Source organism: Brachionichthys hirsutus, chromosome 13, assembly GCF_040956055.1.
Source record: "Brachionichthys hirsutus isolate HB-005 chromosome 13, CSIRO-AGI_Bhir_v1, whole genome shotgun sequence".
Taxonomy (NCBI): Eukaryota; Metazoa; Chordata; class Actinopteri; order Lophiiformes; family Brachionichthyidae; genus Brachionichthys; species Brachionichthys hirsutus.
This window is the reverse complement of record NC_090909.1, coordinates 7558634-7577243: the sequence shown is the minus strand read 5'-3', so window position 1 is coordinate 7577243 and position 18610 is coordinate 7558634. Positions and strand designations below refer to the sequence as shown.

At 48.6% G+C, this 18610-nt stretch overlaps 1 protein-coding gene across 1 annotated transcript in view; it reads left to right on the top strand.

Annotated features, from left to right (window-relative positions):
* The window catches only part of ext1b (exostosin glycosyltransferase 1b), a 58645-nt gene extending 43409 nt beyond the window's left edge, over nt 1-15236 (top strand). The window contains exons 4-11 of the mRNA XM_068746911.1: nt 444-563; nt 3874-4006; nt 6290-6408; nt 8785-8880; nt 12144-12233; nt 13715-13875; nt 14292-14463; nt 14869-15236. Coding sequence (XP_068603012.1) covers nt 444-563; nt 3874-4006; nt 6290-6408; nt 8785-8880; nt 12144-12233; nt 13715-13875; nt 14292-14463; nt 14869-15054 — 1077 coding nt within the window. The 3' untranslated portion in view covers nt 15055-15236. The remainder of the gene's footprint in view (nt 1-443; nt 564-3873; nt 4007-6289; nt 6409-8784; nt 8881-12143; nt 12234-13714; nt 13876-14291; nt 14464-14868) is intronic.
* The last annotated feature ends 3374 nt before the right edge of the window (nt 15237-18610 follow it).

Below are 18610 nucleotides of genomic sequence, written 5' to 3'. Positions count from 1 at the left end.
TAATTTACGACAAGGCTGGTTCCAATGAGCAGGTCTGGACCCGGATCTGCACGGATACAGCAAGTCCCCTGTGGAACGAGGTTCAGCTATTCAGTTGTTTGATTCATGCCATTATAATAAACGTTAAAACATTATAAATGCACGTCTTTAAGCGTTGATATCGTCACCGGTCGCTAAAGGAATAGGTCTTGCTCAAACGCCATGTCATCGGCATCGGCATTCAATTTGTAACCTGATTTGGCTTTATTCAAACTTTAAACTCAATCTGGATTTATCTTCAAGGAAAAATAGAAACTGCAGTGTCTGCTTCCGCCTACGGTTGAGGCGTTATCTGATGATGATCATTTCCTGTGAGTGCGTCTCTGGGAACAATTTTAATCTCCCTGCTCCGCATCGTTACCGGATGCTGACTGACTGACTGACTGACTGTTTGTCGTCCACAGATCCCGACCACCGTGCGCTCAATCCACCAGGACAAGATCCTGTCCCTCAGGCAGCAGACTCAGTTCCTCTGGGAGGCCTACTTCTCTTCTGTGGAAAAGATAGTGCTGACCACGCTGGAGGTGAGGACGAACAGAACCCCCCCCCCCCTTCCCATCTCGGTTAGGCTGACCTTCAGCAGGCTGTGTGAAAGAGTTGGCCTTAAATGGTGTCACTTTAAGTTCTGAAGCCCCCCCCCCCCCTCCACCCCCCACACTCTTGCGTGCTCACTGCTGCTGAGAGAAGTCTCTGACTGGGAAAACAATCTATCCATGCAACCCCCGAATCTTATTATCCAGTTTAAACAAGCTGTTTGCAGATGCAGAGATAACACCTGGGCTTCCTGCTGGCGTCGTGCTGTGGTTGTTAATGCCTTCCTGCCACCTCGCTCACCAAGTAGCTCATCAGGCATGTTATCTCCCCTCGCGCCACACTGCTGGCGCCTCGGGGCGAGACTCTCCTCACCGCAGTTATCTCCTCCCACGTCTGACGTCGGAATCGAACCTCGGCGCACTCTTAAAAAAAACAAACACAGACACACACACACACCCGATGGATGCATTTTGCTCCAGTTTTATTTTAGCATCTCTGCTCTATCACACACACACCCAGCTTCTGACACCAAGAGGCGTCGGCACGGAGATGCAGATGGCGCCACCGGGCCACAAGCCTCCCTGACAGGTTGTCAGTCCACACTGAAGAGCAAGGTGACACCGCCAGAGTCTCGTTGCGCCTGTTTCATGGGGAGTATAGCAAAGGCTAAACCCTTAATCCTGACTGACGGTCCTGTAAGAAAACAGGGGCGGCGGCAGGACGGGTGAAGAGGAAAAGGGGCGGGGGGGCACATGTAAAACGGTGCTTCTCCGACAGCCCATGCGATAACAACCCCCCCCACACACACACACACTGAAGATCTGTGACGATACACAGACATGTTAACAGATTGAATCTCCTCATTGCACACTCACACACTTTTTATTGACTTCCCACATCCAATCCCAAGCGTGTGGGTGTTTTTATTTTGTGTGTGTGTGTGTGTGTGTGTGTGTGTGTGGTGGGGGGGGGGGGTTGGCAAGCAAAACAGGAGGCGCAAGTTCAGCCCATCATGGCGCGTTTCCTGTCAGCGAGCGGGCAGATTCCCACCAATCACAAGGTCAATATTTGTTGGGCGGCGCGCCTGTTAAAGCCGACGCTCGCACTGTGCCGCCAGAGATCAGGATTTATCTCCCGTGCTCTAATTGGTTGATTGTGGTTGCTCTCGGGTGAGATAGAGTTGTCCATCACGTCCCGACTCGGGGCCTCCGGCGGGGGAGGGGCTGCCGCCACGCGGGCAGAATTGGGGGCTCTGGGTTTTCAAGGTGGTGGGGCAGTGCGTTTACCGAATTTAACGGATTGGGAGTTGATCTGAGGCAAAATGGTTATCGACTCCCCTCCGGGACGAGGCCAGAGGAAGGGCTGCTTTTCTTTTTCTCGTCACATCCCCGCCTCCTTGTGATGAATTCTTATGTTGCTTTGTCAATGGCGTTCCAGTGAAGCCCTTCCAGGTGTGTCATTAACTGCTCGCCTCGTTCTCGCCGCCCATATATCTGTTATTTGAGTCGCCCGCCCTGCAGCCGTCACCTCGCCTCAATAGCCATAAAGCACCGCCACAAACCTGGAGCAATTTAGCCTGGCTCAAGGGCACGGCAGCAATATCTCTCTCATCTGTGCCTGCCGGCTCTGCAGCCCCCCCCTCCCCCATTCTCGTGTCTGCCCGTTTGACTGACTGCTCTATTTGGGGCCTGACTGGCTGCTGCTGAGAGTCTGGCTCCCTTCTTTCCCTGATGGCCTCCGTCTGTGCGACTGACCCGAACAGACGCCTTTGACTCACCGCTCCGTTTACAGGAAGGAAGAATACCGAGGAATAAGAGCTTGGATTCATTTCAGCTCCGCTTTGATTCACTCTTGACACGATCAATAGCTGCTGTTGAGGTGATACAAAGCAAACATTTGGAAAGCTCCAGAGTTCCACGGAACGCCCACAGCCTCCGTTTTACGTCGGTTTTTCTGCCGCTCCGAGTCACCGGCTGGGTTTGGAATAATACCCTGAATATCACCGTGACTTGGAATGAGGGTATTGGAAGTTGGGACATTATCGGTCACATTTATGACTGTCTTCTCCTTGGATTCTTTTTCTGCAGAATCTCATTTTGCAGTGTGAAATATTTTATTGCTGCGATTACAAGGCTCATCGATCAAATTCCTAATATTTCATCTGCCGTAATCTGGGAGGCAGAGCCTTGTTCCTTTTATTAAGAGAAGGAAGCCTCGCCAACGGCAGAGCGGCCTGAAGGATACAGAGACTGTGCTGTCGTTAAAACGCCACCGGTTTGATCCTGACAACAGCAGCGTCCATTAAGTGCTGTCAGCCCGTCAAGGAAACGCAGATCTCTGGGAGTCCCTTTAAAGTCCCCCCGAAAAGCTTTCATCAGCTTGTTGTTGCTCGATTAAAGAATATTCTGCACATCTTCTTTGTATTTGTATTTTATTTTACCTTTTGGGAGGGGGCTAACGACATGCCGTTGGTTGCCTTGTGTGAATTACAGAATATTTTGGCCCCTGCTGACTTGATTTTGGCTTTTTTTTTAAATTATCTATCACAAGTCCTCCCCCAGAGGGATTAATGGAATTACAAGTCTAACTCTGATATTTAGAGGTAGATAAAGATTATATCCTGAAGCAAATATATTTGAGCCTCCTATTGGATAATTTACTGCCTTTCAGCAACAGTAGGTGCCCAGAGAGCGACTGCCTGGAATATGCCGAATGACCCGGTTGACCATCAGTGGATTTTCTTTCTTCCCTGATGAACGGGTTTATTCCGAGATGACAAAACTCAAATTGTGGAAGAGCGAGCGATTCACCTGCCGCCAGCGAAACCTCTTTACCGGTGGGATCATCCAGTCGGGTGTTTTGGACCATTTCGCACACCTTCCAGCCTTCTTGTCGCCAACTATCCAAACTTTTTGATGCCTTTATTTTGGCATAACAAAATCAGAATGAGGATGTATTTACCAAAATCAATGAAGTCGATAAGGTGAGACAAAGGAATAGATTGTCTTTGACCTGCTTTCAATTGAAAAGATGTCAAAAGGATTGTGATCCCTTTTTTATTTTATTTTTGCATGACTTATTCGAATAATGCCTGTGATATTATTCACTTGGATTTTAAGTCGGTCATGTTTAACAGTGTCGCTCGAGATCCAATATTTAAAATCGTTGCAATGAAAGGAGAGAAACGGGAAGAGCAATAGAAAAGGAGATCAGACTGGAATAGGTGTCGCCACGCAATCTGTCACTCTCGTGTGTGTTCGCCTCAATCTTATGCGTCTGTGTGTGCGTTTCTGTGTGCAGATCATCCAGGACCGGGTGCTGGAGCACGGCTCCAGGAGCAGCCTGATGTGGAACAGTCACCCTGGGGGGCTGTTCTCCCTGCCGCAGTACTCCGGTTACCTGGGAGACTTCCCCTTTTACTACGCCACACTGGGTCAGTCGCACAGGAGCAGAGGCACATCGTTAGCGGTTCAGAAGTGTTGTCACCTAGCGGCCAATTTGATTGGTTGAAAATGGCCTCCACCCCTGATCTCCTGCCCTCCAATGGCTGGCTGGAGCAGCAAGCCGACTGGAGGGGGGAGGGACCTTTGATGGATGCTTGTATTGGTCCTGCTGACACACCAAGCCCGTCCATCACCGGTATTTGAGTCAGCAATGCGACCGCCGCCACGGTTCAGTAGCACCGGGAACCCCTCCATCCCTCACTTCTTTACTCCATCATCAACTGGCGCTACTGCAACACACACACACACACACACACACATTCAGCTGATGGAGAACGATTATAGAAATCAATGAGCGGGGTGACAGGCGTGGATTACGGCGCCGGCAAGTTTAATTTGAGAAAGCAATTAAAAGTCGGGCCTTTTTTAGGAGACAAGGAGGTCCCGGTCCGGATGTGTGAAAGTGTAGAATCACAGAAAGGGGAGTTGGTGTCGTTCTGCGACTATCACACAGAGACACACAGACACACACGCAGACACACACAGAGACACACACAGAGACACACACAGAGACACACAGAGACACACAGACACACACACACACACACGGACACACACTACTCGAGCAACAGGAGCCGAGCTTTGCGTCTGCGGCTTCGGTAAAATAGCCATCTCAGTTTGAAGATGGAAATACTGGATTTATTTCCCTGAAGCCAGAATTAATAATTGAGAATAATTTAAAATCCCATTCAAAGAAAAAATATACATATATAATTTAATATGTAATTATTTAATTTCTTAAATGAACATTTTGTAACTAAATTGAAGAGGATATTATGGGCAGTTAAAATAGTTCTTTGAGTTGTTGGAACAATGAATATAAAATAAAACAGACTTGCTTTAAAGTTCAACGGAGAAACATGCTAGATGATACCAGTCAAACATTTCTTACTGCCGTCGCTCAGCTTCTCTGCCGGGACGCTTTTACCGCTGAACGCCGCATCCGTACGTGTACGTTCTGCTTCAAATGAATTTTCACGGCCGTCACTCTCCTGTGAAGTTCCTTCCGCATCTTTTTTGTAGCCAGGCTGGGAGGAACGGCTTTAATTCAGACGCGGGTGTCTAAAAAGTCTGGGACCTTGAGCGGAGTTCAGGCGGAAGCTCTTTAGTGAATGCCTTCCAAAACCTGTGGCTGTCACGATGAAACCGCTAAAAGCTTTCCTCCACCTGCTGCCATGAACAACAGGAACACTCCGCCGCATCCTTCCGTCCTGAGACTCGCGGGATAAACCTGGTGATTAAACCATTAATAATCGGTCTTCTGTCATGGGAATAAATTCCTGGTGCACGCCAGCACTTCATAAGTGGTCAAAGCGTGTCACGGGCGAGACAATCCTCCATGTTGCAGCGATAAAACCTTCCTGAATGGGGAGCATGTCCATATACTTTTGGCCATTTTCGGCTGCATTAGGCAACCGGTGGGTATTAAAATGGCCTCAAACTGCAGAAGCGCCTCTAAACCAGGCTTTCGTGTTGCTATGAGCCTTTACTGGTGCATTAAAAGAGAGAGCCAAGAAAGAGTCGTGTCCTGAAGACCGAAAACAAGGAGGCACATTCAAGATCTCAAATACACCTCATGACTCTAATTCCTCTCCAGGTTTCACTCTGCGTTTCATAAGGGCTTGTTACACGTTATACGTCCCAGGTGTTTAAAAACTCTGCACACTCTTAACTTTTTCATCGCAAATCACAGGGACGGCTTACCAAGTTTTAAGACTGCATTATATTCCTCGTTGCTCGGCGGCGGTGCAAAGGAGAAATCTATTTCCTCCACGCTATGCTTTGTTGGTTTTGGATTAGATTAGATTTATATTAGGAAAAAGTTGAGCGTCCCTCTATGATCCGCGTTGCTTAATATCTTATTTCCTGCTCATTTTCAGCCTTGATTGCTCTGTCCCGCCGTCAAGTCGGACTGAATTTAAAGTCGCATCAGTAAGAACGGATCCAGCCGGAGAGTTTTCCACGCTGAAATATCCAGCGATCAAGGGCTTGGTGTTTTCAAACCACATTAAAGCTATTGCATATTTTAAGATTCAGACGATCAAATCATCCCCATTTTTGAGCTGCTTCCAGACTTGCTTCGATATTCCGTTCCTCTCTGGCTTTGTTCTCTTCATAGAGACGGACCGTTTCACTGACGGATGACGGGCGCCTCGCGGTGATACGTTTTCAGGTGCATTAATTAATGAGTCGTTGTTCATGTTGTTTTTCAGGTATTAAACCGTACCCCAAGTTTACTGCAGTCATCCATGCAGTCTCGCCTCTGGTGTCCCAGTCCCAGCCCATACTCAAACTCCTGGTAGCTGTGGCCAAGTCTCAGTACTGTGCGCAGGTAAAGTGTGTGTGTGTGTGTGTGTGTGTGTGCGTGTGTGTGTGTTACCGCTGTTGTACTGAATTAGAGCAGCAGATGTAGTGCTACATCTGTCTCCATGGCAGCAAAGCCCCCCTTCAGCACAGCTGGAGTCGGTGTGTATTGATCCTCCTGCTCGCTTCTCACCAGTACGGGAAACGAAATGGAATTGGCTCCCTTGTGTGTGTGTGTGTGTGTGTGCATGCGAGAGCAGTGCATGGATGTGTGTATGACTGTACTTGTTCCAGAATTCTGGTACGTGTATGTGTTTCACACATTTGTGTATTTTTATCCATGTGAGTGGTCTCCATGTTGACTTTCTGTCAACATTATTTTTATGTAAAATGATTTGGCCCGCTGTAGAAAACATTTTCAGCAATAACAATACATGATTTGTGCTTTATTTTCTGGAATGGAATCATGTCATTTGCATTTAATTAAAGAAACTGAATTTGATTGAAGGGATAGCAGCTCCTGCAATTCCCTTAAAATTTCCTTCCAAACTTTTAAACTAACTTCTTCTTTTTTTATGTAACAGAAATCCTCACACCACATCTAATACCCTCCTTTACACCACCTCGGTTTATCTCCTCTGCCACACACAGAGGGGTGTAGGATGGTTTAAAAAAAACACCTATAAACTGGTGCCTTTTTCTAGATAGACATGTTTGTTTTTTTATAGTTTGTATTTACTATTTCCATGGTTACTAGTTGAATCGTGTCTCGCCTGACTCGAGGGTTTCTGGGTCTGCTCGCTATTTTTTCGTGTAACTTGATGTTCACATCCATGATGCTCTATCTGACTTTTTGATATTTTTATACCTCATTCTTTAGATTTAGAAAATTAAATTCTTCACACTTTTTGCCTTAGCAAGATTTGAAATTACCGAGGAGAATTCACAGTATTTTTATTCAATGAAATGCACCCGTGGGGGGGGGGGGGGGGGGATCTCGTCTTTGGACAAGAAGAAGACGACGCATGGTAGAAAAAACAACAACAGTATTTTTAATGTGCGTTTGTAAATAACAAGGTTAAAAACTCCACCTCCTGCGGTTTGGCTCTGCTCCTCTCTGCTCTCGGAGGGGAAGGGGCCGCCAGATCTCTGGTTGATACGTCGCTGACCGGGCCGGTTTCAGTCGAAACGCCGGTTCGATATGGAGCCCTGCCTCTGGGAGGTGAATCCTCAAACATCATCAGCTCACATTAAACCAACATAACAGCAGGCGGGATGTGAAAGCTGCTCCTTCACCACTGTGATGGACGTGCTCCTCCTCACAGCCGGGGTGAGGGAGAGCGGCGGGGTGGGGGGGTTTATTTTATTTTATTTTTTTGCCGGCCTGCAAGCCAATGAGGTAAAGGATATAAATAAATGAAAGGAGGGGGGGGGGTAAAGGAACGCAGAGAGTGGAGGAGACTAAATTGGACACGAGAAAGCTTCTTGCATTCTGACACATCAGCGGCCTCATACTGAGCGCGTGAAGCATCTCCACCAGTCCGTGGTGCACACACACACACACACACACACACACGCATGCAGGTATGATGCGCACCAACACCCTGAGAGAGCTCAGAGCAACCCAACCTTCTCCACTTCACCCTGTCCTTTGCATCGTCCTCCCCAACACCAGCCACTCTCATGTCCTCCCTCACTACGTCCCTGTATCTCCTCCTGGGTCGACCTCTAGTCCTGTTCCCTGGCAGTTCCATCCTCAGCATCCTTCTACCGATATCGTCCCTGTCTCTCCTCTGGACATGTCCAAACCATCGAAGTCTGGTCTCTGTGACCTTATCATCCAAAACATCTGATCTAACCATGATATGAAAAGCGTGTAACAGACCATATAGTAGGGCAGCACTGTGGTGCAGTGGGTAGTGCCATTGCCTCGCAGCAGGAATGTGTGTGTCCCTCATCAAGCGTTAATGAGGACGTGCAGTGAATAGGAACAGTTAACTCCGTGAGACATTTCCACCCGCGGGTGGTTCAACAGCAGACTTGTATAAAACATGCGAGGAACACGCCTCCATGTCAAAAATGTCTGATGGGAGACGGAGCTCAAATCTTCTGGGTCTGAAACTGTGCGGGGAAACTCGATGTAGCTGGAAACGAGTGATTGATTATGGACCGAAGTGGAGGAGCCGGTCCGTAATGTAAGGGGAAGTATTCCATCGCCTCAGCGTGCCTCTGGCTCTGCGGCTCAGTCGGCCTGTGATAAGGTGACATTCGCTCCGATGCAGGAAACGTAAATGTCGCCTGCTCAGTGGGTTGGCTCGGGAAAAACACCACTGAGTTGTTTAGGCTGCTGCAGATTGACTTGGTTATGTGACGCAGGTAATAAAGCCTCTCTTCAATCTTTCAGATCATCGTCCTGTGGAACTGTGACAAGCCCCTCCCGGCCAAACACCGCTGGCCCGCCACCTCCGTGCCCGTGGTCGTCATCGAGGGGGAGAACAAGGTGGGCCCTCTACCCCTGCTCCTCCTCTGAGCTGTGATCGCTATCGTTTCCAATTATGGAGCTCATCTTGTGCATTTTCTCAAACGCCCGAGCCGCTGAAGCGTATGTTGTTCAGTCCGGAAGATAATGAGCTTCGATTTGTGCTGCAAAACAGTCGGTGTGGTTTTAATTAAAGCTCATTAATAGGAAGAATGTACAGTAAGTTCACAGCGAATCACTAGGAAAGATCTACGAAGGTGATTTAAGTGTCTGCGCACGGCAGCGTTTATTTATTTTTCTACTTTACTTTACTCAGAAAATCTCTAGAGAGCGAAGTTACGCTTCAGTTACGTCATAACTGCATGATTCGTACAGAAAAGAAGATGTAGTATTTATATTGCGTATTCCTTTTCTGTGGGGTGTCATTTCCCTCCAGCAGACACAAAGCAAGCCTCCGTGTCTTTTGAAAGGGGATGCTGTGTTTACGTTGACCTCCCTTGTGACCCCCCCCCCCCCCCCCCCCTTGTCAGAGGTAAAGGTCAGGCGTGGACACGCAGGGCGACGTTCCCGTCTGGCTTGCTTTCACGGTTTCCGGGCTGAAGGTTGTTGTTTTTAGAGAAACGGGAGCTGATCGCTCGTCTGTGTCATCGGTCGAATCCAGAGTTGTCCTTTTTGTCCCGCCCCGTTATCTTCAGCGGCCAATCAGAGGAGGAGGTTCTGACATCGGTGCCAGTCACCTGTCGGTAGGCTCGCTCCGTGGTTTACCCCTCCCTGGGGTGGGGGGAGGGGTCTGTGTAAATGTGTGTGTGTGTGTGTGTGTGTGTGTGTGTGTGTGTGTGTGTGTGTGTGTGTGTGTGTGCTTGAGCGAGACAGCCTGTAGTCGTGGACGGTTCAGTCTGCTGTGGCGAGCCGAACCGTTCCTCGACCCCGCTGACGGAGAGATGGAGAAAGTTGCTCCCTTTCTCCAGACACTTTCTCTTATACCTTTTTTCTTTCCTCCCTTCCTTCTTCTTCCGCCTCAGTTCTTTTTTCAGCTTCCGATCTGCATCGTTCTCTCCTTCCTTCCCGTTCTGCAGACTGTCCTCGGGCCTCAGAGTCTCGTACTACGGAGGTCTTTTAGTTCAGATTCAAAACTGCCAGGAATGAAACAAGAATAAAGGCAAAATGTGTGTCCCTCAGTATTCTCTAATTTACCTTAGAAGCAAACAATAAATACGCTGAGCCTAAATATGAGATGCCGAATAATAATAAAAAGCCCCCACATGAAAGAGTTTAATTTAAAACCTTTTGACAGGTTTCTAAAATCCCCAAAAAGGAAATGCAGCTGATCGTTTCTGCTCAAGGGCACCTCTGTAGTGCCCCGGGGGGGGGGGGGGGGGGGGTAGTAGTAGAGTCCCCCATCTCCAGCCAGCATTACACACTCCATATTTTTACCCCCCCCCCCTCCCCTGGTTCCCAGTGGCAGCTGATTTTAGCGACCTCAGAATCCCCAGGACGTTTTGTGTTTTCCTCCTCTGTCCTTTCACAGCACTCCCTCTCTTCTGCTGCCCTCCTTCAGAGAGGAGGTGAAGCGCTGGAGGGAGGCTCCTGCTGTCAAAGCTCTCATTCCTGGAGAGCACCAGGAGGCCCCGGGCTACGATGTCGCACTTCTAACATTCCAAACTCTCATCCTCTGTTTCTGCTGTTTGTCTTGATGACACGCCCACCTCTTGTCTCCTTCCAACTCTTCTTCGCTGGTATTGTGTGTGAAGCATTAGGACTGGGATTGTTTTTCTGTTGATGCCTGCAGGAATTTGCAGCAGTAATAAAGATTATATTGTCTCCCCTTTTCTTCATCTGTAAATACGACTGAGTTCTAAAAGTCTCAGCTGCAGTGGTGAGGCCAGCCAGGATGGACGGCTTAGAGACGGTGTCTCTGAGGAAAAGACAGGAGGCGGAGCTAGAAGTGGAGGAGATGAAGATGCTGAGGTTCTCCTTGGGAGTGACCAGGTTGGATAGGATTATAAATGAGACAATAAGAGGGACAGTGAAGGTTAGACGTTTTGGAGACGAGGTCAGAGAGACCAGACTTTGATGGTTTGGACATGTCCAGAGGAGAGACGGGGACTATATCGGTAGAAGGACCCAGGAGACGATACATGGACGTAGTGAGGGAGGACATGAGAGTGGCTGGTGTTGGGGAGGACGATGCAAAGGACAGGGTGAAGGGGAGACGGTTGGGTTGCTGTGGCGACCCCTCCCAGGACAAACTGGACATGCAGTAGTCGTAGTTCTGTTATGTGGTCTGTTTTATTTTTAGACATATAATTAATGAAGTTAATTTATACTAGTCTTGGATATATTATAAACCAAAATTGTTTAAGGTACAGGTGTAGAAAAAAAAGAAGATATTTTTCTATATTTTGTAATGATTAAAATTCATCTTTGCTTGCAGCAGCTTGAATAGCGATGAAGCGAAGCACTTTTCCTTGTGTGGGAGTGAAGTCCTGTTGAGACGTGGAGCCTGCTGGCAGGAGGACAATGGCAGGTGTTTGTTTACAGTGTTAACAGGTCAACGCTCACTATTCTGACATGCAAATGTAAAAAGAAGTATTCCTGGAAAGGCCTGACATTCAGTCTTTATGCTCGTATGTATGAATGCATTTGTGTTCCATTAAAGCGCACACACACACGCACACACACACACACACGCGCACGCGGCTCTGGATTGCAGACCTTTGAGTTTCTGCTACTAACTGAAAGAATGTTTCCCGGTGTGGCACCTGGAGAGCTTCGGTGCCCGTCGGCTCTTTTCTGTGTCCACGATCTCGACAGATTGTCGCCTCTCTCACTTTGTGTCGCTTTTAACGGCCGGTTTTCAGCAAAAAGAAGGTCTAGAGGCCGTCCAGAGGCTTCCTGCTGGCATCAGAGGTAACGCCCAGCAGGACGGCGTGGCTAACGAAGCAGCTAACGCAGCAGCGCCTCTCCTCAGGCGTCGTTGGTGGCGAGCAAAATGAGAGCGTAAAAAAGGAAAGCCAACGATTGACTTGTCGACAGAGTTGTTGTTTTCAGCACAGAAGGTGACGTCTCATTTAATTAGTATTTGCATCCTCAAAAACATCAGAATGCCCCCCCCCCCCCCCCTGTGTACGTGCCAGTGGTGTTTTAGTCAGGAGGACGCCTCCTCATTGTCTTCCTGGGAAAATCCATAAATGTATTTATTAGTTTTACATTTGTAACGCTTCAGAGGAGCCCAGATGACGATGAGCGATCTCATCCCTTGGTTGTTCCGTTTCTCCCTGCAGGTGATGAGCAGTCGCTTCCTGCCCTACGAGACCGTCGTGACCGACGCCGTCCTCAGCCTGGACGAGGACACGGTTCTGTCCACCACAGAGGTACCGTCTCATCTCATAAAGCCTTCAATATTTGTCTCCCTCTTATTGAATTTTCTTTCATTTTTTTATTCAAACTGTTTCTCCCTTGCATTTTCAAATTATTGCTCAGCCCCTCAGTTGAAATCACTTCAACTATTCTAACTTTTTAGAGCCCCCCCCCCCACCCCGGTCTTTCTCCTCCTTCCATGTCCCTCTTGGCGTTTTGGTGCCCGTAGCAACGCTGCTACGAATCCCGCGTTCTGCAGCAGCATTCCCTTTCCCACATGCCACGGGGACTGGCTCCTATTTTTGCCCGAGACGTGTTTTGGCGCTGCACCATGGGAAGCCAGATGCTGCTTTTGAACGGAGTAGAATTAGATCTCATAAAGACTGTTTGTGCGTTGGATCAGGATGGCAGAGAAGGGGAACTCCAGCCCCACATCCCGAACAGTCCTGCGTTGCTCCCACGAATGCAGTTGGATCACAAACACAAACAATTCCCAAAGTTTTAGAGCCCAGGGAATATTCAAGGCCTACGCAGTTTAAAAGCAGTAAAATATATATATGTATACTATTTATGAATCGTCGCCAAACCATCCGTCGTTCCCAGCATTAAAGTAACACGAGTCCCTTTTATTTTGGCCTCTCAGCAGATAATCCTCTTCCTCGTCTTGTCTTCATCCTTTAATGAAAATAGAGAGATTTTTAAACATCCATTTTTTTTCAGCAGTACATTTATTGCAAAAATATATTTGACTGTATGATCATGACTGTTTTCATGCATGTAAAGCACAAACAAAAAGGGACCTATATTGTTTCGTGGAGGCTCGTTTCCGCTCGGCCCTTTGATGTTTCCGCCTCATTATTTGATTGAACGCTTTGATCGCCACAACAGAAGTCAGCTGCACGTCCTTCGTTAGCTCTTTGCTCCGTATCTGAAGTTTTTCTAATACAGTATATAGGATGGGTGTTTATTTAAGGCTTGTAAACTGAAAGTTTGAGAGGGAAATTTCAAATACGGTAGAATAAATATTACAGAATACCTTCATGAAGATTGCTTTTTTTTTATATACTCGCTTTATTAATGCTCAATAAAAGATTTTACTTAATTATCAGAGCAAGGAGTTTATTGATGAGTTTATTTTTGCAGATACTTTCAGAAATGTTTGTGTATTATAGAAGGATTTCTGTAGTTTCCAGAATATCAATGGAGGGTCGCTGAACTGCAGTACAATAGTACTGTCGGTACTGTAATATGAAATTGGAATCGGTGGTTGAAGTGCAGCGTGTAAATACGCTTTATAAATGTGTATGAAAATGATCATCTAAGAAATGTGTTCCTGCGTTCCTCACAGCGAGGGTGCTAACACATGCTAACACATGCTAACACACTCCACATGCAAGGCTAGTGCGTACAACTCGAAGCTGTAATAACCTAACCTGGTGATGTTAAACCGTGTGTGTGTGTGTGTGTGTGTGCGCGTGTGTGCGTGTGTGTCCAGGTGGACTTCGCCTTCACCGTCTGGCAGAGTTTTCCCGAGCGAATCGTTGGCTATCCCGCTCGCAGCCATTTCTGGGACAGCAACAAGGAGCGCTGGGGCTACACGTCCAAATGGACCAACGATTATTCAATGGTGTTGACTGGGGCCGCCATCTACCACAGGTGCACACACACACACGCACACACACACACTCTTGTCTTCTGATCCGTGCAGCTGTTCACCGGCTCCGTTCCTCTTCCTGTTCAGGGATCGCGTCTCCGCTCCGCTCTGCTTTCCAGGATTCGCTCGTCTTTCTTTTGATGCGACTCATTGATCCGTCGATTATGAAGGCAGGCTTGACGCTCGGCCTCAGAACAACGCCGTTTCCACGCAGCACATGTTTTATCCAAAATGTCAATTTGTCCCCCCGTCAGCTTTAATGCAGCCTCACTCTGACGTGATGGGAGCTGCGGGCAGCCAATCACAGCGGCCCAATGTTTAGTCACTCTGCGTACGGGGGGGGGGGGGGACAGAGACCGTCCTCCCGCTCAGGTCGCGTCCAGCTCCTCATTCCGTCTCCCGCTGTCGTCTCTCGCAGGTATTACCATTTCCTGTACACGCACTACTTACCCTCAAGTCTGAAGAGCATGGTGGACCAGCTCGCCAACTGCGAGGACATCCTGATGAATTTCCTGGTCTCCGCTGTCACCAAGCTGCCGCCCATCAAGGTCACGCAGAAGAAGCAGTACAAGGAGACCATGATGGGACAGGTGAGTCTCCCCAGGGGGGGCGCTGCCAGCAGGGGGCGCTGCCATCTCGCATGGGAACGTTCATGACGGGACACAAATGGAACTCAAACCAAAGGAGCACAGAGAGGAGTCCAGTCGCTTTTTATTCCTTATGTCACAGTTTTACTCTCAGAAGTAGAAGGTGATCGGGCTAAACACTTCTGTGTGTTATGTTTTAATGGAATGACGGTAAATAATCTCGTATAATCCTCCTAGATTTGTAAAAGTCCCACTGATGGTGCAGCATTGGTTTGTCCCGCCCCCAGTAGCGAATAGCACCCCTTATATATATATATAAAAAAAAAACACTGATCTAAAGAATAAAGTAATCAATAACTATGATGATGACTAAAAGCTAAAACTGTTCTTGTCTCCCCCCCCTCCCAGTCCTCTCGGGCGTCTCGCTGGGCCGATCCGGACCACTTTGCCCAGCGGCAAACCTGCATGAACAAGTTCGCCAGCTGGTTTGGCGCCATGCCGCTGGTCCGCTCGCAGATGAGGCTGGACCCTGTCCTGTTCAAGGACCAGGTCTCCATTCTACGCAAGAAATACAGAGACATCGAGAGGCTCTGACAGGACCGGCGCCCCCTCGGGGGGGACCCCACGCAGGGGGAGGCGCGAGACAGAGACCCCGCGGAGGGTCGACGGAGCGCTCGGACCACGGCGGGACGGACGGGGAGCGACGCGGCTCCGTCTTCCGCTCAGCACATCGCCAGCGACCGGAGCGGCGCCGCCGCCAGGACGGGATGAAGAAGAGGAGACGGAGCAGATGGCGTTCGGATACGAGCGACACAAACACAGACCGACAGAGGGGAGCACACGAGCTGACGGCCACGCCAGACAGTGATGTGTGTTTGGTGCTGCACGTACAAGCGCACTGCACACACACACACACTACTGACGGCGAGAACTCCTGCATAGAATTATTATTATTTTGTACATGAACAAGGACGACGTCGACTTTCCTGCTCGCTCTGCAGGACGGTAGAAGAGGGAACGCATCCGCGAGGGCAAAACCTGGCAACCCCACCCGACATGAATGCCCCCCCCCCCCGCGGGGTTGTTTATGATACTGGACCCCCTGCTTTCTAGCCCAGGAAACCCTGTTCCTGAGTTGATTTGATTTCTGTGCAAATCGGCGGCGTCTGTCCTCGCAGGCGTTTGCAATCAGAGCACCGTGGTTTGAACGCGCCCGTTCTCGAGGCAGAAACGGCGAACAGGTTTGCAGCAGAGCAGGAAACCATTTCCTTTATACTCTCACACAACGTCCCGTCTGTCTCGCACTGTCTTGTCTTTAATGCTCGATCTGCTCTCCTGTCATTACGTTTTCGTTTCCCATCTTCCTCTCGTACTCACCAAGGCGGGTTTCTTTCATCATCTTTATTTCCCTCTTCAAACTCTGTACGTTCGTTCTCCGGTGTGTGAGTGTGTGTCTCTCTGTGTGTGTGTATGTGTGTGTGTGTGTGTACAGACCCTTGAAAACTCATCGTCGCTCATCCGACCATGAGATCAAGCCGACTACTTTTTCTTTTTCCTTCCTCGGAGCGAGTGAAATGAACATTTCCGGATGAAACGGAGCAGAACGTTGCATTCGAGCCCGAACTCGTTTCTTCCATTTATGTCTCCCTGCACGGCCTCGGGATCCGTCCAGGGACACATGAAATAAGGTTTCGGACCGTAGCCGGTCTTTAGTGGCATTTCATTACGCAGGAGCGCTTGTGGAGAGATTTTTAACGCTTGCCGCATCAGTGCCATCCTGACCAGCCGGGCCTGCTCATCGGTTTGAGATGCGTAGATGCTCTCAGGCTGAAACGCACTGATCAGGAATCAAATGGCTCTTTGGTGACGACCCCCCCCCCCCCCCCCGGGCCATATCAGACGGCCTTGCAGCCATTAAATTGACAAAAGGTTTCTTCCATTTGTCATGCTGAGATATGTTGGTGTTTCCATTCGGTCCCCGTATTTCGTGTGTCGCCCAGAGCACCTGTGGATGGAACACGCGCGCTGAACACGCGCGCTGAACGCACGGTCTCATAACAGCTGTTGTATCGTCGCTGTGACGTTTTGCACCTTAAATGACCTTATTTGGAACTGGGCGACCAGATAACCACGATGCTAGAACCCCGCCCTTGATTGAGGCGCACGGCGCCGTCGCCCTGAAAGCGTCTTGCTTGTTAGTGGCCTTTCTGTCGGTGGAACGTCTCCGCCAAAGCTGCTCAGCATGTGTTCATTAATAGATGTATATTTTTTTTAAATCCCCATTCATGTCATTTTGCTCCAGTTTGTACGGTGGCCCTGAAGCTCAAATCACAACGACTAAAACGCATTAAACACATTCTCAAGCTGTTTATTGCTTGTGTTAATGTCGTTTGCTGTGGTTTGTCCTTTCGGGGCCACCGTACATCCTAAAAAAAAGGTCATCAGTTTCAACAACCTGTAGCATTTCATCCCATCATGCTTTGTTTTACCCCGTCATTGCCTTTAATGCCATGTTTGTGTTTAAACTCTGGGATTTACACTTCGGAGTGTTTTCGAGGAGAGATTTCTGGTCCAATTTTTTGTCCGCGTCCCGTTTCATCTCCACAGAACCGCTTCGTCTGGAACCATATCAAACCTTTTGTGTCGAGTCATCAGAGAATCACTGTTGTCAATCATGTCAAATGAAACGTGCCCCCCCCAGCTTTGCAGATTCATGATGAGTAACAACCCCCCATTTCAGATCCCTGCGACTCTCAGCACTGTACATAGATGTATATTTATTTTTGGGAAAAGAAGACTGTACGCTCTGAGATGACGCGAGGCTGATCTTGCATCGCCGAAGGCCGTTGGTGGTATTTATTCCGGTTTATTTCCTTCACGCTGTGCACATTAATCCACGAGGATGCCGGTACCGGGCTCGTATAATGTTTCTCTCTGCATCGGTGTTTCAGGGGAACGTAACTCACGCAGAACTCCCCGAGAGGGATGTAACATTTTCAGTCTCGGAAGTGGAGCTTTAACTCTAAAAGATTGCATACGTCAGCCATCTAGAATTGGATTTGGGGCCGAACCATCTCGGCTCTCGGCGGGAGCCAAATTCCAAAGTCCCAACAAAAACTACGGAAATTGAAACATGGGGGGGGGGGATAAGCAGCTGGGTCTCCCGTCCCAGATGGGAACGTTTTGAGATTCTGCTCTGAGACTGAGACGCATGCGGAGCTTAAATTGACTATTTCAAAGCTTGAATTCGGGTCCGATAACTCTGCAGCCGAAAGCGCTGCGTCTTTCTGTTGGGGTCGGCGTGCTGCAGCTCGAGTGCCGTGGTCCACGGGGGGGGAAACCGCCGCATCCGCCGAGACCCCCGCCCGTCACTTTATGCATGTTATTGAAAACAGATGGAAGGCGCACCCGAGACGCGGCGGGCAGTTGGCGTTCATAGCGGAGGCGGCTGGAAACTAGTCTGTTCTTGATCTGTGCCTTTTTGTTTTTTAATCGACAAACGAGTTCTTGACATGCCAAGCGCCGTCTGTCCCGGAGTTGCACCCCCAACACGCCTGCCTTCATACACTGGATGACTCGCATCTTCCATTGTTTTACTTTAACCCATTATTTGTTGTTGTTGTTGTTTTCCCCATCTTTATGTTTGGACACTGTTGCTAAGGCAACAACGTATGACCACTTCCTGTTTTGGGATTATTTATCGGTGTATCACATTTCCAATCGGCCGCGACGTCTGCTGATCTGTAAGGACTCGGCGGCGCCCCCCGCTGTCCCGACGCCTTCCCCTCCCGACCTTGTCATTAACAGAAGACGTTTTATAGAGGTCACAACTGAAATAGATAAATGACAATTTTGTAAGAATGATTTATAAAAAATAAATAAACTCATATTTGATTGATAGCTGCAGCTTTCTGGTGCCTTTCTTGTGGATTTATTGAGTGAAACCAGACTCAGCACTGGGACGGAACCCCGTCCAGAAACAAACCAGCACAGCTCAGTGGTTCTATGATGCACCGTTCGAACACCAGGATGTTTTACAGCAATACAATGATTCTAATGGTGCTGTCAAACAATCAATAGATTGCACAGAAGGGAATGTTTTCTAAGTCTCTGACATTTTCATTTAGATAAACGTTTGTGTTCTATATCT